This window comes from Emericellopsis atlantica, assembly GCF_019669845.1.
Source record: "Emericellopsis atlantica unplaced genomic scaffold F5Z01scaffold_42, whole genome shotgun sequence".
Lineage (NCBI taxonomy): Eukaryota > Fungi > Ascomycota > Sordariomycetes > Hypocreales > Bionectriaceae > Emericellopsis > Emericellopsis atlantica.
Genome location: NW_025764744.1, coordinates 42771 through 65851, shown reverse-complemented (window position 1 = coordinate 65851; position 23081 = coordinate 42771). Strand labels below are relative to the sequence as shown.

The 23081-nt window shown below is 54.6% G+C and overlaps 8 protein-coding genes across 8 annotated transcripts; 5 read left to right on the top strand and 3 right to left on the bottom strand.

Annotated features, from left to right (window-relative positions):
- The first annotated feature begins 187 nt into the window (after positions 1-187).
- F5Z01DRAFT_427284 (glucan 1,3-beta-glucosidase) lies at positions 188-1342 on the top strand. Its single transcript, XM_046259655.1, has 2 exons — positions 188-531; positions 593-1342. The coding sequence occupies exons 1-2, from the start codon at positions 272-274 to the stop codon at positions 1221-1223; spliced, it is 891 nt and encodes a 296-aa protein (XP_046114013.1). The 5' UTR covers positions 188-271; the 3' UTR covers positions 1224-1342.
- Positions 1343-1460: 118 nt separating this feature from the next.
- Positions 1461-2051, bottom strand: F5Z01DRAFT_640577 (uncharacterized protein; the record flags this gene model as incomplete). Its single annotated transcript, XM_046262528.1, has 1 exon — positions 1461-2051. One exon carries the CDS (start codon positions 2049-2051, stop codon positions 1461-1463), a length of 591 nt encoding a protein of 196 aa, XP_046114012.1.
- Positions 2052-2809: 758 nt separating this feature from the next.
- Positions 2810-4373, bottom strand: F5Z01DRAFT_427240 (uncharacterized protein). The gene is made up of 6 exons (XM_046259654.1): positions 4119-4373; positions 3992-4067; positions 3439-3936; positions 3315-3388; positions 3184-3254; positions 2810-3131 (listed from the first exon to the last, which is right to left on the bottom strand). The coding sequence occupies exons 1-6, from the start codon at positions 4199-4201 to the stop codon at positions 3007-3009; spliced, it is 927 nt and encodes a 308-aa protein (XP_046114011.1). The 5' UTR covers positions 4202-4373; the 3' UTR covers positions 2810-3006.
- Positions 4374-4761: 388 nt separating this feature from the next.
- F5Z01DRAFT_427213 (uncharacterized protein) lies at positions 4762-6489 on the top strand. Its single transcript, XM_046259653.1, has 2 exons — positions 4762-5962; positions 6027-6489. Exons 1-2 carry the CDS (start codon positions 5013-5015, stop codon positions 6238-6240), a joined length of 1164 nt encoding a protein of 387 aa, XP_046114010.1. The 5' UTR covers positions 4762-5012; the 3' UTR covers positions 6241-6489.
- A 5325-nt stretch (positions 6490-11814) lies between these two features.
- On the top strand, positions 11815-13282 carry F5Z01DRAFT_427055 (uncharacterized protein). Its single transcript, XM_046259652.1, has one exon. It carries the CDS (start codon positions 11920-11922, stop codon positions 13228-13230), a length of 1311 nt encoding a protein of 436 aa, XP_046114009.1. The 5' UTR covers positions 11815-11919; the 3' UTR covers positions 13231-13282.
- A 2955-nt stretch (positions 13283-16237) lies between these two features.
- On the bottom strand, positions 16238-17329 carry F5Z01DRAFT_427050 (uncharacterized protein). Its single transcript, XM_046259651.1, has one exon. It carries the CDS (start codon positions 17238-17240, stop codon positions 16383-16385), a length of 858 nt encoding a protein of 285 aa, XP_046114008.1. The 5' UTR covers positions 17241-17329; the 3' UTR covers positions 16238-16382.
- A 21-nt stretch (positions 17330-17350) lies between these two features.
- F5Z01DRAFT_426799 (uncharacterized protein) lies at positions 17351-18985 on the top strand. The gene is made up of 2 exons (XM_046259650.1): positions 17351-17725; positions 17778-18985. Exons 1-2 carry the CDS (start codon positions 17595-17597, stop codon positions 18748-18750), a joined length of 1104 nt encoding a protein of 367 aa, XP_046114007.1. The 5' UTR covers positions 17351-17594; the 3' UTR covers positions 18751-18985.
- A 1720-nt stretch (positions 18986-20705) lies between these two features.
- On the top strand, positions 20706-22918 carry F5Z01DRAFT_630319 (uncharacterized protein; the record flags this gene model as incomplete). Its single annotated transcript, XM_046261723.1, has 2 exons — positions 20706-22558; positions 22609-22918. 2 exons carry the CDS (start codon positions 20706-20708, stop codon positions 22916-22918), a joined length of 2163 nt encoding a protein of 720 aa, XP_046114006.1.
- Positions 22919-23081: the final 163 nt, after the last annotated feature.

The window sequence follows — 23081 nt, the reverse complement described above, 5'->3', positions numbered from 1 at the left end:
TGATAATATCAACATGTAGGTTCCAGTTGAGATTGCCTCATCGTACTATCTCACCCTCGTCTGTGTTTAAGCTTTGCTAGCATGAGCATCATCACCCGAGGGTCATTACGCACATTATCTAAATTCGTAGGTATATTGCCGCCAAACTGACCCAGACGCGTGTCCCGAGGTGCTGTGAAAAGCATCTCAGTACTACTATATTCTTTGCCTACTGCTGCTCATTCAACTACTTCCTGCCCTTTTGTATACATTTTTACTAGAAACCATCAAAATGCGTATCTCATTCCCAGCAGCTCTTGTAGCCTTTGTAACTGGCGCCTCTGCAGCGGGCACTCTAGGTTTCGCCGTGGGTGTCAAGCGCGCAGACGGCTCGTGCAAGGTCACAGGCGATTACGAGGCCGACTTGGACGCTATCAAGAGCAACAGCGGCAGCACGACGGTCCGCGTCTTTGATGCGTCCGAGTGCGATGTGGTAGCACAGATCCTCCCTGCTGCCCAGTCAAAGGCATTCGGTGTAGTCCTCGGCGTCTGGTACGATCTGCATTGGCTTCCCCCATCAGTGAGACCGTCGTCATATAGCTGACACGCACAGGCCCGATACCGATGCGCAGTACAACGCCGGCAAGGCCGCCATCACCAACACCGCCGTCAACTTCAAGAACCAGGTCATTGCGGTGACCGTTGGCTCCGAGGGTCTCTACCGCGGGACGTACACTGCGGACTTTCTCGTTGGCAAGCTGAATGATCTTCGATCCGCGTCTCCCGGTTTCAAGTATGGTACGGCCGACACGTGGAATCGCTTCGCGGACGGCACTGCCGACCCCGTCCTGCAGGTCTCGGACATTGCCCTCGTCAATGCGTTCTCCTACTGGCAGGGCGCCAGTATTGATGCCGCACCCGGCGTCTTCCAGGATTCCATCGGCCAGGCCTTCAATCACATCAACTCGGTCAAGGGTGGCATACCGCTGTGGGTGGGTGAGACGGGGTGGCCATCCAGGGGCACGACGTACCAGAATGCCGTTCCCACCGTGCAAAATGCAGACACGTACTACCGACAAGCTGTGTGCGGATCCCTGGGCCGTGGGACCAACGTTTTCGTCTTTGAGGCGCTCGATGAGCCCTGGAAGCCGCAGTCTGTCGGCCAGGACGGCAGCTCGGCGGATGAGACGAGCTGGGGTGTGATGACGGCCGACAGGCAGCCCAAGTACAATCTCATGTGCTGAGGGTGTGTCAGCTTCACGTTGGAGAGGCCAGGATAGTGTTCAGAGAGGACGGATGCCGTGGGAAAACTCATATAAAGGCTCAGGTGGTATATAATTGAGAGAGAGAAAAGTGATTGAGAGAAACTGAGCGACTGTGTGAATTCACTACATTCCCCCTTTTGTGACAAAGTGTGTTCCCATCGCGAGGAATAGTGTTTGATGTCGCCTGGCCTGCAAGGATAACCACGTAAACTTCGATTACAGCTCCAGCAGTTCTTTCCACCGAGGTTCACATCCGGACCTCAAACAAACATGAAGGAGTTCAGAGAGCTCACCACAGGAGTCAACCATCTTCACACGGCTTCTGATCGTTTGCCTGAGAGAGAAGATGTCCTCAATATAGTCGATGACCTCAGTAATCAAATTTCTTGAAAAGGGGTTGTCGTCGTACGTCAAGTTGCTTTGCAAGGCTTCCTCATCAAGCATGTCCGTATCCCTAACGAAGCGCTCTTGGGTGACGGAATTCTCCACGTACCCCGGGCAGATATCAACCCCTTCGGGCGTATCGTGGTATGAGTGGTCGTGAACCACACAGCTGAGTTGTCCACCTGGCCGATGTTCATCGACCTCTTCGTTGATATCCCAGCTCGTGGCATTGATTCTTGAGGCAGAGGAATGGTTGAAATGTGCATGCCAGCCCTCGGGCGAATCATTCTCCCCACTACAGAAGCAGCCATTGCGCATTGCTGCTTTTCCAGGGGGCGTGAAACGCTTTCCTGTCGTGGTGGCCCCGGGAGCCTCGATACAAAGACCCAATGGCCAGTACCAGCTTACGGTGAGCGGAATCATGGAGCGAATCTGTTGCAAATCCTTCTCGGCTTCAGAATGAGCTGTTATTCATCCGGCGACGAGAGTACTGAGAGAAGAGATGCCGGCTACTTCGTGGCTCGCGTCTTGGCCCAGCAGCATATCAACACGGTACGCTTTGAGTCTGGAGAGCCCCTTTGCAACGTCTGTGAGTTTCTGAGTACCAGTTAGATTTAAGCAGTGCCACGAAACCTTGGTTGTGCATCTGCTAGAATCAGGTAACATTGGAAGGTTTCATCCTTCCGAACTATCAAACTCTGCACTCGGTTGGGCCATTGACTCACGAGCACACCCGCCACCTGCCGTGTCAAATGTGTTGTTCAGGGAATTTCAAGAACACAGAGCTTTTACATTGTTCGATCAAATTACGACTCTTCGAAGCACAGCCAAAAGAAACATGAGGCGACACGCTGCATCGCCAGTCTCGAAACATATCCTCTTCAGATGAGAAGAGAGCGCGTCCTATTCAATGATGGCAATGACAAGGCACAGGAGCGAGAGGGAAAAACACATGGAGCTTTTTCGGAGCAAAAGTCCCAATGACATGCTCTCAAACTCGGAAACTGTTCTAGAAAACAATGCAGACATGAGAGAAGTGACATGGGCTTGATACCTAGAGCCAAGCGTTAATACATGGTTCTACTACGTACTCGTGCGCTTACCGGCCGGAGTCCCTCAGCTTCGCAATCCATCCCAGACGAGTATCTCCTCCCTTACTTCGCACATGGCGCAATCACCTCGTTGCTCTAATATGTGATACACGTCGTCAACCCCTCTACCGCGATTGCCAGGCACGTTTTAGTTGCAAAATCAATGTCGCAACCCACACGCGGAGCCTATACCATGATAATCGCCAAGATTCCGCGTGTATATGCGCAGATTATCCCACAAGATATCATGCACACTCAACCAGAGTAGGCACCGGCAAAGCCCCTCATCACTGAGCCTTGTCGGCGGTGACGCCCGACTCCTGCGCCTCATGTTCCTGCAAGCTGGGGGCGTTCTCATCGGTCATTTGTGCGTCGTTGGCGTCAATGTCGGCAGCCCACAAGGCGGCTCCCACTACGTACAAGTTAGCAGCCATTCACACAAAGTCCAGGCCATGATGACTTGCCCGTGTTGGTGTAGGTAAAGAAGACGGAGGCGACAGGGACCATCTCAAGGAGGGTGGCAACAAGGCCAAATCTGGTAAGCAGTCACGGTCAGTAAGCCACCCCAGATAAAGCAGGACGAGGGCAGACGTACGCTGTGTAAGGTCCCGTGTGCTTCTTCAGCCAGTCTCCGCGTTGAGACGCTGACCACTTCTTGAGTTGGAAGAACTTTGGACTCGTCAGCGCACTGATTCCATGTAAAACCTTCATATACGTACCCTGTCATGGACGCCTTGTCCACGCCCCTTGGCTTGGAGGAAGACGAAGATTGCCGTGCCAACAACGGGAATGAAGTTGAGGGGCAAGTACATAAAGTACCGGACAATCGCCTTGGGGCTAAACTTTGCAAAAGGGCTCGTAATGACCTTGCCCAACTTGGCGATGGGATTGCTTCCGGAGCGAACCTCACGGCCCTCCTTCACCATGCCCGTCTTGTTGCGCGTCAGCAGGGTGCCGTCAAAGGTGTCCAGCAGCGAGTCCTGCAACAGATAATTCTTGGATATCATGTTGACGATCGTGGAGGACTCGTTCAGAATCAGGAAGACCGTGGTGAAGACGGCGAGGGGTCCGTTGACAAAGACCAGCACGGCGAACTGGGGCAGGTAGGTGAAGGTGAACATGCCCGCCGTGACGCTGCCATACAAGGCAAGATACTGCGGCAGTTTGGATACAAAGGGCTGCCAAAGAGTCCGGTGAGAGAGGAAGTAGAAGATGCCCTAGGTATTGAATATCAGCTTCGAACTGCCACAGCTGTTGTCAAGAAGTGTCTACCTTGATGGGGTAGAACCAAGCTCTACTCTTGGCAGCATCGAGAGCTACACCCCGCGCCTTGGTGTAGTCTTCCTTCCTACCATCACGTCAGGATTTTTTGGCGCTTTACTGGGACCAAGCAGCTTACAAGACTTCCTGGGCATTGTTGCGGATGGAGTTTGCGACGCGCCCACGACGCGTGGGCTGGTCTTGTTCGTTTGAGTCGGCCATTGTTAAGAAGATCTTGTACAGATCACTTGGCGTGAGGGATAGGAGGAGGAGATGGGTGATTGGCGGAGAGCGATGGGGTCTTTGGGCGATGCGAAAGATCGATTTGCTCGCTGCCTGACTGTGAAGCTTGGATGGAAACACCCGCGGAGCGTGTTCCTTCCCAAAGCTGGTTCAGCGCACCGTGGGGCAGCTTGACGATACAATGTCGTCATGAGACTCATGACCGGATTGGGCGAATGTGGCCCGTGCTCAGACCACCAGGAGCTCCTGCTCCGTGTCCAAGTTCCCGCCTGTCGAAAAGTCGCCATCAGGCACGCATTGAATGCAACCCGATACTGAAGCCGTCACGATGCGAACCTCAAAGTCTGCCAAGGAGGGCATGGATACATAGTGGTGCATAGAAGAGCAACAAATTGCATCCTGGCAAAGGAGCCAACATCCGCTCCGTACCCACCATCCCTCCGGCACGGGGCTCCACAGCCGCGGTGACAGCCCGGACAATTGGAGCGTTGACTCCGGCGCATGCACGGGGTCTCCATTACTGGACAAAGGGGCCTGGGGCCGAAGCGATTCGCGGGGGCTGATTGACAGAAACTCTTCGACCAGCCCTGCGTGTCTTTCTTCCAATGATTCGAGGCGGAGGTCAGGTCCGCTGATCGTCGTGCTTGTAAAGGGGTGAGGATGATCTGACCTCATCTCCCCTCTGCGTCCCCGTATGTGTGACAGCCCATAAGAGCACAGTCACCCCAGACAGGCTTCTGGAGATGGCGGCTACGTTTGATTCTCTCCCACGCGTAAAACGATAGCAAACATGGAACCGCGATACATTGCAAACAACTTGCCCACGCAAACGCTGCCGTCCACAAAGGCGCACGCGCTGCTTGTCCAATCTCTCGAAGCAGTCCTCACAAATACACCACCGCTCCAGCGGTACACGACTCGCCAGCTGGGCGGATTGTACAGTGGGTATACTGGCATCGCCTACCTATTCTTTCGACTGAGCAAGAGACATCCGGAGCTCGAAGTCAGAGGCCATTGCCTAAATTTCTGGGCATCCAAGTACATGGAAGGAGATCGCTCGAGCGCGGGACTCACCAAAGGCAACTGTGGCTTGGCTTGCGAGAAGCTTTCATTCCAAGCTCTCAGGGCTTGCATGTCTGGCAAGAATGACGACCTATTCGAATTTCTTGCGAATATTCCCCTGTTGCTCGGGCCGTACCCATCGGGCGACTTCTACTCATCCGAGCTCATCTATGGGAGGGCCGGGTTGTTATATTTGATCCGGATGATTGAGGCGTACTTTCCTGGATCCAAGTCATACCTGAACTCGCCGAAGAATTGTTTGACAAAAAAGATATTAGAGACGAACGACGACGGGCGCGGCAATTGGGAATGGCGAGGGAAACGATATTTCGGCGCGGCGCACGGAGAGATTGGGATCATCACGCAGCTCGTGCTCGCGAACCCCAAAATAGCACCGCGGCTCCACGATCGGTTAGAGGACCTACTTGATCTGCAATGGGAGGATGGCAACTGGTCCTCCAGCGAGCTGAGGATGCGCGAGGGCAAGAACCCAAAGCTGGTCCAGTGGTGTCACGGCGCGCCAGGCTTTGTGATCTCGCTCCACTCGCTGCGAGAACACTTTCCAGAGCTCGAGTCACGGATTGACACGGCCATCCTCCGCGCCGAGGATATCATCTGGCGGCACGGACTGCTGACAAAGGAGCCATCGCTATGCCACGGTATTCTGGGGAACGCCCTGTAAGTCCAGACCCCCTTTTGTTTGGATCCACGTCGGAAAAGGGGCTGACATGTGACATGATAGCGCCCTACCCAAAGGCTCGAAACGAAACCACTTCTTGTCCTTGGCAACGACCGAGTCCATGGAGAAAATGCGCCGCCATGATCCAACACTTTTCGAGCCGGCTTCCTATGACAAAGACTGGGCCGTCATGACAAATTACTACACCAGCGCGGCGTGGGCCTGGGCCACTCTGGAAGACGAAACACCGAGGATGATCTTTTACAACGATGTGTAGAAGAGATGGATGCGTTTAATAAGTTCTGAAGCAATACAAGCCTTGTTTGACCATAGCAAGCTGGTGATCAAATGGACCAGAACGGTGAACTTGTGACCATCGCTGCTCGTGGCCTGCGGATCCCATGCGTACGCCACAATGTTTGAAGTCTTGGACCCCTATTCATCCAGCGTCCGGGACTGCACGCCCACAATCAGCCACGCCATCCAAGGGTGTCGTTCAAGATGATCGCCTCCTTCGGCAGGGCTTGGCCAATGCCACTCCATAAGCAGTAGCGTCGGGTTTGGTATTGGCGATAGCCTCATAATTGGCCTCACTTTTTCTCTGGTCCCTTTGGCCCCTGAAAAGAAAAAAAAAAAAAAAAAAAAAGTCTGATGTTTAGACGAAGTGGAAAGGCCCATCGTCATACCTCGGCATATAGACAGTAGCGCGACCCGCCATTGTGAACCTCCTTTCGAATGCCGTCGCCCAAAGCCGTGTACTAAATGAGTTGCTGCAATGGAAACGGCACCCGTCCACTCTGGAGATTCCAGAAAGCTCGCGGTGGATCAGTGTCGATACTTTAAACTTTGGGGCTCGGGATCGCGACAGCTGGTGCGCAGCGAGGGGCTGGCCAGCATTGACAGCAAGAACTCGCGCAGACGCGGGCGTTCATCATTCATCTGTGAATTATTAACCCAAGGTGTAGGGGCGTGCCGGAGTTCACATCATCCACAATCCGGCTCTTTGGTTCCGAGCGGGCGCTTGTGGTCTCTGCCAACGTCACATGGAACAACGCCCAGCCTCTTGGCTTCTGTTGTCAATTGAATGCTTGCCTGTGTCAGTTCGATAGTCCCGATGCAACATCCCGAGCGGTAGCTAGAAAAGTCAACGCAGGATCGTGAGGTGAGATCGGGCGATCCCATACCTCGTTGGTTGATAACGGACTAACGGTGTTGATAATGGCGACACACTGGGGAGTGGAAACGTCACGGATACGTGGAGGCGATCGTGCCTTGGCGCGCGCCTTGGAGAAGAAACGCAAGCGGATGACAGCAGGGCAGACGGTGTGTCCTTTGACGAAATATGAAACCACCGCCCTATCAAACGGCCAGCAGCCTGCATGATTGAGATTGATATCAACTTCTCCGATCGCAGTTGAGCTCATCGTTCCGAATTCGAGTACAACCTACTCCTTAATACTCCGTACTTTCTACGCCCATGGACGGAGCTTGGAGCTGACACATTGCGGAACCACGTGTGGCCGCGCTTTATGTAATCCTCCCGCTTCTATGCATCGATAGCCCACCAATGGTGGCACCGGCGTGGATGTGCGTGGCTATTGCGGAAGTCGTTGATGGAGTCGCCTTGCCCTGCTGATCTTTGGTAGGGCGGAAATCGATCGATGTTGCGAGTGCGACATGAATGTGGAATCATCATCATGGGAGAATTTTCTGCCTTGGCCCGCCCGTCTTTCAATCGCGTCCGTTCTCTCGTCCCGTAATGGATCAGGGGGGTGTGCAGCAAGTATCCATTCAGGTACTACTTAGTTAAGTCCGAAATCCATGTCATGATATTAGGAAAATGCCGACCTGGCAGCTCAGTGCTCCGAGTGTGTCGAATTGTTGTCGAGTTCTCAATTGATCAAATGACTTCATGTTGCTTTTGCATCGTTGGCGTCACAGAGGGACAGCTTTGCACGTCCCCCTCGCCATCTTTCTCGTCACACGAGACGAGTGACGAGGCGACGAGTCAAAGGTATCTTGGAGTCGGCGGTCATGAGACTCCGCCCGGTGATCGGGCTTTTCTCGAAATCGCGAGCGGATCCTTGGCCCCCCCCCGGCGGGATGCGCTGCGCTACGTCGTACCTTACGACCTGCAAGTCGCTGCAACAAATATCGATTTGTTAGTCTCCGCGAAGCGTGCCGGCGACCGAGAGGCTGGGCAATCCCGCCGCGGACTTTTGAACATCTGCCATGTTCGGATTCGGCAGCTGGATTGATGCGGCTTTTACATATGGATGATACGCGCTCTGTAGACAGTGGTAGCCTGCTCACGTCGCGGGGCGCCTCACGACAGGTTTGTTGGCTCTATATTCAAGTTAGCTGCGCCCAGGAGCATTGCGTACAGAAGGACTTGGATGAAGTGGTCTTGAATCAGTTGTTTTCATTTGGACAATATTATATGGTCGAAAAAGTTGCCAGTGATGGCCGTTCTAAGTGTGAACCCTATACCTTGTTGAACGCTTGAATAGTTCTACTTACATATCGTGGTCAAATGCTTGCCCGAAGTATACAGGGTGATAGTCCCTTTTCGCCTATAACTTTTTTTTGGCTTGCAAGTCGGTTACCAACGACTTCCTTAATACTTGAGTAGTTCGAGCATTGTTGATGCCAGAGGGCTAGACACATCTACGTACTGGCAAACCTGCTCGCCATGTGGCGTCTACTACGTAGAGCCGAAACGGCTCAACCAAGCGACGCGCGCCCTTGTTCAAGCCCGCAAATGTGCCAGCTGTATTATCGTACCACTTTGTCAGTTACGTTTCGACACTACTGGATTAAGCCTTTTGAAATCGCGGCCTCAGGATATGAACGACATGCCATCGGTGCGGGGGAACCGTCTCTCGGTCAGCTGGCATGTGATTTGATATTTGATATGTACGTAACTGAGGATCTACACCGTACTGCATGGGATGACACGCAATCTCAGGTTGAGTACTAAGTAGTACTTACGTACATTGTCTGGGAGAAGACCAATGCTATCGTCGACCGTTGTCGCGCTTAGCTTCCTGAAGAAGGTTTGCCATTGAGCTAGTCAGAGCTAAATCCGGAACATGGACTAGCAGCGGGCAGGAAAAGTCAGCTGACTGGTCGTATGGGTTTTTGTTCTTCGACCGCTCAAAAGCCCCCTGTGTCACATGCTGTTGAGGGGCAATTCCTGCTGTTGAGATCCTGAGGAATGTTCAGGAACGTAGCTGCGAGGCTTCCAGAGGCGCAAAGCAAGGGTCCTCCTCAGCATAACCTGAGTCGCATGAATTTCCGAGACTCTCTACTGCCCAAATAACCTTGATAGAATTGACGGGCTTCGCCCGCAGGACACGGTCGAGCGCGGAGGCTGACTTGGCTCTGCCTCAGGGCACCGTATCCTGATGCATGTACCTACCAAGTAGGTAGATAGACGTAGGCGGACATCAGAGCTTTGTAACCCGAAACGCTCTGGAGCGAGACGACGAAAGACTGGACAGCCGCTGAGGGCAGTCGGCAAGATAGGCCATTTCCGAAAACAGGTGTGAACTTTTCTAGCCCCTTCACGGGCTTGACTTTGACAACTCTGCCGCCTCGCCTCGTACGATTTCACTCAGTCGTCATGGAAACCATGAGGAGGCAGAGCTGACGGCATTGCCTGATATTCTCGTAGGAGTTTTGAGCTAAAGATCTCGATTCGAGACCAGCTCTCACAAGGTAGAAACAACCTCAGCGTATCGACCGTAGATGCGCCGAGAAAGAAGGACGACGAGAGTAATTCTCGTCAGGCTTATGAAGATGAGACCCTAGGCTTCAAGGCGGCTCATTCACCATGGGCTGGAAGATGGAGTAGAGCCGTCTCCACGCCCAGGCGAGTGGTGCATGCGTTGCTGCATGTTCATAGGGCTGAGACACAACCCTCCAGGCGTCTGCCTGGTTTCACTAGCCACATCAACGCAACACTCCAACTGTCGTGATCCCTTGAGGATCTCGCATAATGGACTGGACCCTGCTTGGTGTAGAGCGCGGTGGAATGTAGCTTAAGTCTATTTCGGCTGCCTGGCTGGTCCTCAACACACACACACTCACGCCCGCGGCGTCAGCACCAGGGACTCGCCAGGACGCTGTGGGTGGGCGTTTTTGGTTCTCCTGATATCAGCACTAGTAGCATTATCTCGACGTGTTTCCACAAAAGCGTTCGCGGGTGTCGATAGGTAACCCGTCCTGGACAGTAAGCCAAAAGTTTGATTCACGCCGACAAGCATTTCACGAGCTGTGACTTGTTGCCACAGCCATCGCTAATCTGGAGGCTGTTGTCGGGGGCGGGGTCCAGAACGTCAGGCTGATGGTCCATCAAGCCATGTCGACGGCGAGGGCAGACGTTTGGGTGATAGACTGGCGGAAAGTCGCACACCCACTGGGCATTGGACCCTGAGCAGTCCTGCTTCAAGGTTCTTACCAGAGCGTCGCTTCACGGTTGTAATTCGCTGCAGCGGTGCGTACATGTAGCAGGCTAGCAGCAGCACTGGGAAGAGCCGATTGATAAGCTGGCTGAGGATGGGCCGTGAGGGGTCCGTTGGAAGTCCGCCACACTGTAGCGGAATTCCATGACACCAACTCGAGACTGATGGGCTAGCTGCCCATGTCTGGTGCTTTTGCATCACTTTGTCAACGCCACGTGTGAGAATGGCAATGATGATGATAATGGGGAGAATCATGTCCCGATCATTTCTTGGTCATTGGTGGTGAGACCCCGGCCAATTGACCGCGACTGTTCTCTTTGCTCGTCTAGGGCATTGCAATCAGGAAGGGCACCGACAACAACGAGATTCATCTGCTCATGACTATTATGCGGCTGATCTGATGATCCAGAGTCCAGATCCACCCCGAAGGCCACGGCTCACGGCACCTGTCTTGTCAGCAGCTGGTACGGAGTACTCCGTACGTATCGAGCTATAGGCGAGCCGACCCAGTCTTTGTGCCCTACCCGAACTGCTTCCCATTTGCCTGGGCCAATTCGATAGTCGACGGCGACAGGATCGAGTGCTGTGACGCGATGAACAATTGCACTGCTTGCGATGCGACTACTACGTACAACTCCGCACATATGGTGAATCCTCACTGGGGGGCTCGGGGTTCTACATGTAGGCATGGCCAGGGGGGCCCCCATCATTCAATGGAAGGCCTGCCCTGGTTCGGCGACTTCAGACGTTGGCTGGGATCACCAAGTCCGCGACCCCGTGCGCAGGCGAGTGAGTGAGTGCGTGCGTGCGTGGTGAGTGGTGAGTGATGATGGCTGATGACTGAGAGTGAGTTTCGCTGGTTCGGACATAATGCTGGTGCCGACGACCGGCGTCGAGCTAAATGTTAGACGCACACCACCACCACTGGCCGGAACGCTAGCCCGTGCCGTCAGTGCGTAGGTACGTACTGTAATAGTCCCTGTCGTCCTTCTCTCTCAATCCCGATGCCAAACAAGGACCGCCTTTTTATTCCCGCTCGATTATGCTCCATATTACGGTAGCAAGCGTCGACATGAGCTCAGACGTGCTAGGTACTTGCAACTCGACTGCTCGCGGTCTCGTCATCCCTCCCGTACGCCGAGCGTGACTACTACCTTACTTTTAGTCCTAACTCTCATATATAAATGTCTAGCCCCCCTGATCCCCCCCCGTGGCTGCCCCCAGCCCCTACCGCCCTCAGCTCTTGACTGTTTTGATACCATCGTGTCGTTCCTGTATTGAATCTTTGTATATGATACCCGCACATACCCCCTACACAGATCTTCCTCACACATATCAATGTGTTGACACATCACACCCGCGAACAAACAACAAGGGAACACATTAACACGCTCACATACTCGCTCGACAACTTACATACCTGACACTTTTATGCATGCGCACACATACACACAACCGCTCAACCTCTCTCATTGTTACTAGTCCTCAGCATGGTCTCAGGACTACTGGTAACACCGCCCGAGGACTTTACCTCTGATACGCACAACAAGAGAAACTCTATTCTCGGCAGCCATCACAACAAGACGACGCCCAGCAAGATTGCCCACCGACACGCTAGACAGCGTGAGGCCCCGGCCAACCCAATTCTCAAGCGCGAGCCAGCACGTGCCAACCCCAGCATGGACGGTCGCCACAAGCGTGTCTGGAAGGCGTGTGAGAGATGTCGCATGAAGAAGACGAAATGCGACGGCGAGTTCCCCTGCAAGAGATGCAAGGACGACGGTCTCATCTGCACGGCCGGCATTCGCAAAAAGACCGAGTACAAGCAACTACCAAAGGGCTACGCCGAGGTCCTCGAGCACACACAGTTTGCGCTTGTGCAGACGGTGCATAAACTCTATCAGATGGTCCGCGAGGGCCAGACATGGACGCTCGACGAGCCTACCCTCAACGACCGCAACCTACCCGTCATCCACGACATTGCAGACAAGCTTGGCTGCATCCGACCGCACTCCGACATCGACCTCCCCATCAGCCACATCTTCCCCGAAGACGAACGCGGCCTGACGGAACTACAAGCCAAGCTCGAGGCGGCCGAGGCAGAGAGCGCGACCCGCGAGCTCCAAGTGAGCAGCAACAGCAGTACCAGCAATGCGGCAGCGCCACACCCCGTTCCGCTGCAACATCAGCAATCCTCGAGGTCATCGGGCAGCCATAACCAGGAGGGTGCGATCTCGTCTCCCTCCGCGGCAGGCATCTCCTCGGGTCCTGGATCCGTGTCGGACACGTCTGACCTGGACATGGACTACCGCGCCACAGCGTTTGGAGGCAGCGGTGGCAGCTTTGTCGACTCTCCCCCCAGCTACGCCGCGTCGCACAATGACTTCAACCCCCGCGTGCTGCCGCAGCCGCCTCGCATCAACTCAGCACCGAGCTTCCTCCCCGCGGGTCAGCAGCAGCAGCTTAAGGGTCGCGTCAGCTACAGCGGGCCGCAGGTGATGAGTCGCCAAGTGAGCACGGCACAGACTGCCCCCCAGCAGCGCCCGTTCACTAAGCAGGAGCCACAGCAGCGGCAGCAGCAGTTTGATGCCACCATGAACGACTACACGCAGCATCAGAGCAACATGGCGTTCCTCGCTAATGACGGGAGTAACGACGATGGTTTCCTGATTAATCCTCACATGGTCGGCCCCGCCTTCTTCGACGAGGGATTGCAGGTGATGGGTGATGGCACCATGGGCGATCCCATGCTGTGGAATGGGGTTCTGGGCTCATCAGAATTCGATGAATCGCTAATCTAAATAGCGTGGCAAAGCAATAATTACGAGCGCACGTTTTCTAATGACTATAATGACCTGTACAAAATAACCTCGGACATAGAGTAATTCCAAACGCACATGCGTACTCACACCAAGCCCCATTGACAATCAACGCGGGCTAAATGAATCTTGGCAGCTGCTTTCAGAACGTGTGCCGTTTTCACACTTCTGCATGCATGCAGAAAAATGTCAGAAAGGCGGGATGGATGGCATGCCATGGCATTCCAAGAATTCCGCATCGTCCGCCCGCCCACTGTACCTGACGATGATAGGCCGTCACAGTTCCCCCGTACCTTATCCTTCTCCAGCATGCATGCCCTGGCTTCTAGCGAGCATAATTTTATTGTGGCTGGCTGTCGGGGGCAGGACGATGTGACCATTGACCCCCCCGTGAGAATCATTACACGTCATTGACTTGTTGTAGGAGTCTTGGAGAAAGCCTGGGGGGGGGCATGGGCTGTTCATCGAGCAGTGAGTGGTGGACCTCTTACTAGACCGCGGCCGAGAACTTTGCCAGGCGAGTTCTAAAATGAAGCTAAAAAGAAGTTTGATTGATTCGTGATGCATCCCACTCTGCCCTCTTTCCCTGAAAATAGGCAATGGCCATGAGCTGTCAAATTTTGCTGCCGACCACTTATTACGTCCCCATGCGGTAGTGGTGATGCTGCAGCGCAGGGCGTGTGGGTACGAGGTACGGCGCCCCGATCTAGCAGTGCTGGCATCGTGTGTTTTTCTTGAAATTTGATTGTCAAGACGCTGCCAATGCGTGACGAGGCAATTGGAAAAGGTAGGCAAGAACCACAATGTGGTCGGTCCGTTGGCGGCGCAGTGATCTGAGGAGAGCTCACAGAGCTCCCGTCTTCTTGATATTCATCACGTGACTAACAGCGGCGCCTCTTCTCCGCAAGGCCTGCTGGCCTTGGCCCTGACAAGGGGCTGATTCTCTTGGATGGTCTCGACCGGCGACAGAATCATACATTACTCACAATGGCATAAAGGTGACAATCGTTATGGTCAATTGGCCCGTTATGTCAACAGGCCGTCTGACAGCCACGTTAGCAGGCCGCACTGCGCAGGCGTCTGTGCAGATCATCAGCAGCGCCCGCTGCTGCGGGACACGGCACCTTAAGCTTTGTGAGTGGGCCCATGTACGTACCCCTCGATCACGGCGACCAGTTGTTTGCTTGGCTTGCTCGCGTGCTTACACGCGCACAAGCGGGCCATGTCTTGAATGGATCATTGCTGTCCAGTGATAGCCTCACCGCAAAAGGCATTCTGCTCGTCCATCTCACGATCCTGTTGTAGTACGTAGTGCTGCGCAGGCATTGCGTGGGCTGTTTAATAAATACCGCTGAGCAAAGAGCAATCGCTTCGACTGATGTACCCGGCACGCGTCACGCGTCCCAGTGGCTCATCAGAGGAGGACTCAGGACCCTGGATCACAGCGGCGCAGCGTGAAACGGGCTGCGCCCTCGTGCGTGGCCCCAGACGGACGGGCCCCGGACGCAAATGAGCATCAGAAATCAGAACATGGGACAATCCTAGTCTAGCTTTATACTAATTCGTTTCCCCTGGCGTTGCATCCAGACATTTGGAAATAGAAGGCAGGGTTTCATCGGGTCCCAATGCTCATCTCAATGCCCATCTCACCCCATCATCGGGGCTTCGCCATGCGTCGCGGACTCGCGGGTTTGGGCGACGGGCGACAGGACCCGGCATTCGGGTTCTTTGTGGGCTCCGCGCGCCGGAGCTCCATCGTTCTTCAGTCCCTGGGCTGACAAGCGGACTTAACATTATCAATCCACATGGCGAAAACAAGAACCACAAGTTTATAACTCCGGGTCGTCTACGGAGTGTCCGTACATGCGGACGGACGTGCCGCGGTTGTATTGCTTCCTTGCTTGCTTATGAAGCTATTCCACTTTTTGTCAGAATTTGAATTTTGTTGCGCCGCCGTGCTGGAGTGGCACACAGTGATTAATAAGATAAACTGTGAAAGAGGAAAATCCTTTTCAGGGTCCCCCCTTTCTCCAGCTAACATGAAGGCTAGCTTCAAGGGTGTACGTTTTGGCATGGTCCACCGCAAGGTACAGTAGTGTTTACAAATTGACCTGATATACCTACAGTGTGGTATAGGTGAACTGCTGGCTGGGCTTTCACGTTTATCGTTAAGAAGTCAACTCGACTTTAATCGCGCACTTTGTGCTCTGCTGACCGGATCTCGTGAGCTCGAGGGGTCGTGTAATCCTTGTTTGCGTGTAGTCGGGCAATTACACCACGTCCAACTTGCCACTCAACGGATGCGGCACAAGACTTGCATCAATCCCGAACACTAGTACTGTGCGTTGTGTTTTAGAGATCATGAGGCTGAAATTGTTAAACCCGATGATGTGGATGCCCATTGTTCAGTCCAGTCCACAGTTGTCTGCAGGGTAAGCTGGCCACATGTGAAGAAGTGGATTGCGATCCCACCCCGCGCCCCTGATCGACAACAGGTTGATGAACTTCATGAATACGAGGTACGATCTCAGGGGCAAGATTTATTTATGTCGCAATTAGTGTGTCTATATTGAAACATGGGGTTTGAATGCCATTGCTGGGGACAGTACTCCGTACCATCTACCTAAACGGCCGCAACGCGCTGTTTGTGGCACAGCGTGGGCACGCACTCCTGTTGGCTGCTCCTAATGCATGCATGCTCGCATTCGTTGCGAGCGCGAAGCGAGCGTCCCATTCCCCGTTCCAGTCGCCACCGCCTCGCAAATGGCACCTCACAATCATAGACACACGCCTTGTGCCTCCAGGGGTTGGCATCGAGCCGTGCCCAGACAGCCATCCCGACTGAGCTTCATCTCATGCCTCCAAGACAGCATTACTCGGACACTGCATTAGCGAGCGAGATACGAGCTACATGCGAGCAATGCAGAATAGTGCCAATCAGAACTACGTACGTAGCTCGAAACTCGGCACTTCATTGTAGTAGTCGACTGCCCGGAGCATTTTGCCCAGTTATCTCACTGCCCATGATGCAGGCTATGCAGCAGGATGAATCCCGATAGCGTATAAACAAATACCGTCCCCCAGACGCCACGCTAAAACACAAGACCATGTCGTAGATCGCACGGGGACACACATCAAGTCTGGATGTCCAGGGCCTGCTTCAAGATTGCTTCGTTGGCCCTCCACCAGCGCGCCCGCTGCTCCAAATCATCCGCTGCGCCACCGAGGGCAGCCTCTTTCCTCCTCTGCGCCTCTCTGGCCGCAGCCATGCCGTTCTGCCGCTTCGTCTCCAACGGCTGTAGCTCCGCGTGTAATCTCTCGGCCTCCTTCTTCTTGCGCGGAACCTTTGCCTGCAGGGCCTCGAGCTCCCGTGCCAACTCGGCCTGTTCGCGTTGACGCTTGGCCACGAGCTCCTGCGTCTTGGCGAGAGGAAGGTTCATGCTCGGGTCGGTACCAGTGAGGTCTTTCTCTGTCTTGAGTTCCTCGATCCTTTCCTCCAGTTGCTTGCTCTTCTGCGGCAGATCTCTCAGCTTGGCTGTCTCGAGCTGGACAGTCTCGTAGCGCCGACTGAGTTCCCTCCCCTTGCGCTCGAGCTCCTCGATCATGTCCGCCACCTCCAGCTTCAGTGCCTTGAGCTCAGACTTGACGGCTGCGTTCTCCTTCTCGAGCTCCAGATTCTCTTGCATGGTGACGATGAGCGGTGGATCCCCGACAATGGCGCGGATGAATTTCTCCTTTGTGACCTGCTCAACGTAGGAAAAGCGAAGCTTTGCAAAGAGCTCCTTGTAATGTGCCAGGTCGGCTTCCAAACTGGCTGGTGTGGGCGCATCGAAAGAGGCATTGGACGCGTCCGAGGTCCGTTGGCGCGCTTCTTCACTCTGTGTCGCTTCGCTTGAGATGGGCTCGCTCAGCTTGATGATGGAGATGGGTTCGGCGTTCAGCTCTTCAATAGCCTGAAGAGCCTTGGCCGTGTCCGTGAAAATGTCGTCCATGGTTGCAGAGACTTGCAGCTAGCTTAGATTGTGTCGATGGTGACTGAGATGCTCAGAAGACGTTGGTGGCGCGACTGTGGTATCTTCACCGTGTTACAGTGTTTACTTTAGTCCTCTTTCGGTCTAGTGTGACCGGGCGGCCAAGTTCCGCCCCGAGTGGTGGCGCACCGCAAAGCCGATCAAGATTCAACGCCTCCACTGGATCTCAACCCTCCCATCTCTCCTCCATCAAACCACCTGGCTTTGGCCCGACTTGCTTATTGGCACTACAACGCAGAGTGCCATAATCCACCAATCGTCCCGACAACGCGCGCGCGTCTCTCACCACGCCTACCCGCGTCAAGCCCCCTCGCCATGGGCAACGACGACATCCTCACCGACGACTACGTCGCGGACCTTCTCGTCAAAGATGCCAACGATTGCTCCTTGAAATACTCAGCGCTGGGCATGGATGCCTATACGTCGTCATCATCATCAGGGAAGAAGTACAGATACCCACCATTTCTCGTCAGCCCAGGTGGCTGACCGAGCGAGCAGGCCGGCAAACATGCCAAAACCAAATACCAGATTTCTCCGGCACATCATCAAGGGCACCGACACGCACAACAAGAATCTTTTAGCGAAAGAGGCTGCTGAATCAAAAGCAAGGCTGCAGGATCTCGAGCACTCGGAGGAAGTCAAGCGGCTCAAGGCGAACCCCAACACGAGGGATATACGGAAGCGACAAATGGGCGATATTCATGCGATTCTGGGTGGCGGTTCGCGACGGAGGCGGACAGAACGCGAATCGTCAAGATCCAAACAAGACGAGGCTGGGCACTCGGGGCGGCATCACGGACGACGTCGAGAACGAGAAAAAGATGAGGATGATCTATTCGAAAGCCGGAAATCGAGCAGATCGAGGGACAATGGTCGACTAGCCGACAGAGATCCTGATCGCAGGTCATCACATAAATCCTCTCGAAGCCGGCGCGACGGCGACAACGATTCGCAAACCGAAGATGACACCGAGCGACGACGCCGGGACCGGAGAAGGCGGGACAGATCTAGATCGCCAATTTCACGGCGCAAATCGCACTCCCCCGAAGAACGACGCAGGAGGCATCGGCATCGGTCGAGGTCACCTGCACGGCGAGATGAATCGGACCCATTGGAGGACCTCATAGGACCCATGCCAGCACCGAAACCCCGAGGTCGAGGTGCGCTCGCGGGATCATCAGGCATTGACCAACGTTTTTCGGACACCTATGACCCCAAGCTGGACGTGGCGATGGAGGACGATGCGGGGCAAGGTCAATGGGACGACGCGGTGGAGGCTTTCAGAGATCGACAAAAGCTACGACAGAATCAAGAGCAACGACTGAGAGATGCTGGCTTTGCGGACGCCGATATCAGCAAAACGCGGCAGCATACCGGAGCGCAGGAAGAGGGGGAGGAGGACGTGCGGTGGTCCAAGGCTGGCGAGAAGAGGGAGTGGGATATGGGTAAGGAAGACGACGAATCAGACTAGAGGTCGGACTCAAGCTACTGGCCTTGTTTGGACTCTTCCCCTGGCGCCAAATCTTTGGCCTCTGCCGTTCCCCCTGTACCGGTGCTGGAGCATTGCGGGCGTGACCGCGCGGATGTTCTTGGAGCTACATGTCAGATTTGAGCGCCTTGCAACTATTGTATAAGATACCTATGCCGAAGTATACATCAGTTTGGAGGAGTACAGTTGTGATGAAGAGTTGGAATAGTTTATCTCTGGACATACTTCTCCGTTGCGGTATGATCTTTGACAGTGGATGGCTTTATCACTTAGTCAAGTTCGGTTCCAAGCCTGCTTTGCCTATCTTACCAGGTACTTATAAACGCAAAGGTATAGCTAGACGGTATTTCTCTTCGCCAACTCGCTTTCCCGTGTTTTGTACAGCAGGATATCGATTGGTCCTGCATGCAAGCCAATCATTCTGGGGTTCTGGGTCCGCCCCACAGGGGTCATGGTGCAATGCCGATCACCTCATGAGTCTGGACCGGGATATGTATTGAAATTTGTGGATGGGGTTCCTTATGACTTCACACGAAATTATCCACAAGAAATTCATTCCTGTGTGGCACAGCGCCAAAGGATAGAGCGCAGGTGGCTGTTCGAGCGAGAATGTCATTTGAATTGTTGGGCAGCTGGCCAAGATAGTTTGGGTGATGTGATGAAGGCTACAGTACTCTTCATAGCTGCAAGGGCCACCGAGACAAACATCTCGGGACCTGGGTATTCCGTCTTGGGTATGCTCAGAGGATATCATGCATCTTTGATAGATGCCGAGAGCCGTTTACGGTAGGGTTAGTTACTGCAGGGCTCTCCAATGAACTATCTTCTCACACTGTTGTGCAAGCCGAGCTACGCCTCAATTGTGTATCTTATCAAAGCTCAGTGTAAGGGACGGGTCTTGGCAGGGTACGCGATTACGCAGCTCTTCGTCCTGGAGACAAATTACACGATGCAGGGAGCAGATTTTGAAGGAACCTTTCTTCTGGTCCCTGGGCTAGCAAAGTTCCCCTCGTATTGGCCTACCTATTTCGCGTTTGCCGACGACCACTGGGAGACAACATGGCATGGACATGGATGCCAGAATGCCAAGACCTTGTGATGTGTTGCGTGAGGGGTCAAAGTCACACGAGTCGCAATCGCGGTCAGGCTTGGGGTCAGTCGCGCACATGGGATTTCGACGTGATAGAGTAGCGAGGCTGTCAACATTGGTGAAATGCACGGCGTGTAACCTGGTATCTGATGCGGCTGCAAGAGTGAGCATTGAGACTGGAGCGAGATGGACTGGCGGAAGACCGGGACTGGAGGACTGGAGGGTGGGACGGACTGCGACAGTGCACAGAAGGCCCTGGACTTGGGTCTTGGCAGACTGCGCCTGCCGCCTGAACATGATGAACTGGACGTGGCGCGCCATTCCCCAGCCCAGCACAGCCGGGTCCAGCCTGATCGGATTGTTTCCCCTCCACCCAGAGAGAGCATCATCATCCGACCCCGATGCGGCCTTCTTCTCCTCACATTTCTCGGTTCTCCCCTACCTCTTCCCTCCCTGTTTCTTCTTTTCTTCGAAAAATAACGAGTGCTTCTGCGTCTTGAAACTCATATTGCGCTTATCAACTTCGTGAGGTCCTCCGACATTCCGAATCTCGCTGATACATACGTACGTCCACGACTCGAACCTTATTTCTGCCGCCGATACGTCCATGACACTCATCGCCTGGCCACGGCCGCCTGCGTGAGGTGTCAACCCTCATCCGCTCGCTTATTCTTCGTCATACTTCGATTCCGCGTGACTACAGAGAGGAACGCACGGTTTACAGCTTGCACCCGTGACAATAGAGCGGATCCCTACCCACATCCAGCTTGTACACGTCGGAGCCGCGAGCGTCCACCGTCAGTATCTGGTCGCTGGCTGCTGTGACTTTCTCTGCACAGCAGACGACATGCGTCCACCACGGATCGCCGTGCTCGTCTTCCTCCTAGCCTCGTCCTTCTTCCTTATTGGTCGCGCGTTGACCTACAACAAGCCGTACAAACCAAGCCATGCCGCTGCAGGGAACCTCGAGTCCGAGCAAAGGTCGTCGCTATGGGGTTTCATGTACTACAACACACCCTTCTCATTATTTCCGCCAAATGCCGCCATCAGCTTGACCGATGACAATAGTACCTCCTTCGCAGCCCGGCCCGCAGCGTTTGGGCCCAAACTAGCGCCCAGGGGTCTTAGCGGGCAACTCTGGGTTGGCGGCGGGTTCGCGGACGACGAGCTTGAGGCGAATGGAGAGTTCGGCTGCAGCGATCTGCCCACTCGGGGTGCGGCAGGTATCGTGAGGAACGCAAAGACACTGCGCGCTGCGACAGTACCCCGTGTCGCTTCCTCGAGCAGGGTGAAGAGCCGTCAAGAGAAGAGCAACGGTGTATCTATGCTTCTGGATCACGACGACCGCGCTGCGATCGTTCATGCGAGACCCGACCTCGAATCAACGGCTCGCGACGGTAGCCACGATAAATTGCACGAAGGACTCACGGAGGTGCCGTCATCCCACCAAACGTCGGGACATGCCGAGATCGAAAACCTCCCCGAGTCCGCTGACATTGAGGGCAAGATAGTTCTGCTCATGCGAGGCGGCTGCGGCTTCTTGGAGAAGGTCATGTGGGCGCAGCGTCGGGGCGCCGTGGCTGTGATTGTTGGCGACAACACGAAAGGCGGGCCGCTGATTCAGATGTTTGCGCATGGCGAAGAGGTGGACAATGTCACCATTCCGTCCGTCTTCACAGCACGGACGACCGCTCAGCTGCTGTCTTCACTGACTCAGCCAGGCAATTTTGTGGAAGATGTGCTAGACGATAACGGCGATTCTGTCTTCAGAGTCCAGCACAAAGCGGAGTCGGATGACAAGAGCGAGTTTGGCGATGCATTCCAGGACAAAGTAGATGCCATGTCTAGGCGTGTGTCTACTCCTCGGAAGCGTGGTGTCTCGAGCTCGGTACCGGGTTCAGACCAGCTAGTTCAGAGCGGGCTCTCGCGGCTGCTGTTCTGGCGTCAATCTCCGTCGTCATCCCGCCGTGAGGCGACAGGCTGGGAGCTGGTGGGAGATTGGAGCGATGAGAAGGACAGGGTGATCCACGAATCCATGGGCAAAGGGGAGACGAAAGAGCCAACAACGGATGGTGGTTTGGGACCCAAGACCTCCCCGGCACATGCGCGAAGAGGCAGCCTCCCGACGTCGGACAGACATGGCTCAAAGTCCCATGCAGGTCTTTGGGTGACCATCATTCCAACAAACAGCGCAAGCCCCTTCTTCGACACACTTCTCGTTTTGGTCGTCAGTCCCCTGGTGACGCTGACCGTGGTATACGCTCTCCTCATCATTCGAGCCAAGATCCGCCGGAGGAGATGGAGGGCTCCAAAGTCCGTGGTCGAGCAGCTTCCAGTCCGAACGTATCATACAGTAGCTGGTTCCACAGCCCCTGCGACGCGGCAGCCTTCACCCGCGAGCAGCTCGCCCGCAACACCGCTTCTACAGTCTTCTCTACTATCTCGACAGCGGTCTAGGGCGAATACTGTCACTTCGGAGGGCAACGATCCGGCGCAGCCTACGCTAGCCATACCCACCGAACCGCCATCGGAGACCAACCAAGGCCATGAGCGTATGGAAGGAGCTGGTGGCTTTTCAGCGGAATGGAAGAAGTACATGGGCCGACAGGTCGAGTGCGTGGTCTGTCTGGAGGAGTACGTCGACGGCGTGAGTCGGGTGATGAGTTTGCCTTGTGGTCATGAATTCCACGCAGACTGCATGTAAGTGACGACCGCGCAACGCTATGTGGCATTTACTCACATTCTTACAGTACCCCATGGCTTACCACTCGTCGCCGCACTTGCCCAATCTGCAAGGGGGATGTCGTCCGCTCACTAGCCCGCGGATCACCCTCGAACCCGCATTACGAAGCCTACCGAGACGACAGCGAGGATGAGGACATTGCTGAGGCATCTGGTACCCGACCAGTAGACCAAACGCCCGACCTCGAACAGGGCATTCTAACCGAGCCGAGCGACAGCCGACAGGAGGACAACTGGCTGGCCTTCTGGCCCAACAGCTTTGGCTCGAGGACCCGTCCACAGTCACCCCCTCGGCCGGAAGACCACAATCAATCATGAGTTACGACAGCACCTGAATTATCTTCTTTTCTTCGGTTCCCTGCTTTCTTGCATTTCTTGGTACTTGGTCACACTTCGATACAGTATCCGCGTTTTTCTTTTTTTGGCGTACATGGGATGGGGTAGCGTTTCACTCATGGGTACTTGCTTGGTGGCGCAACGG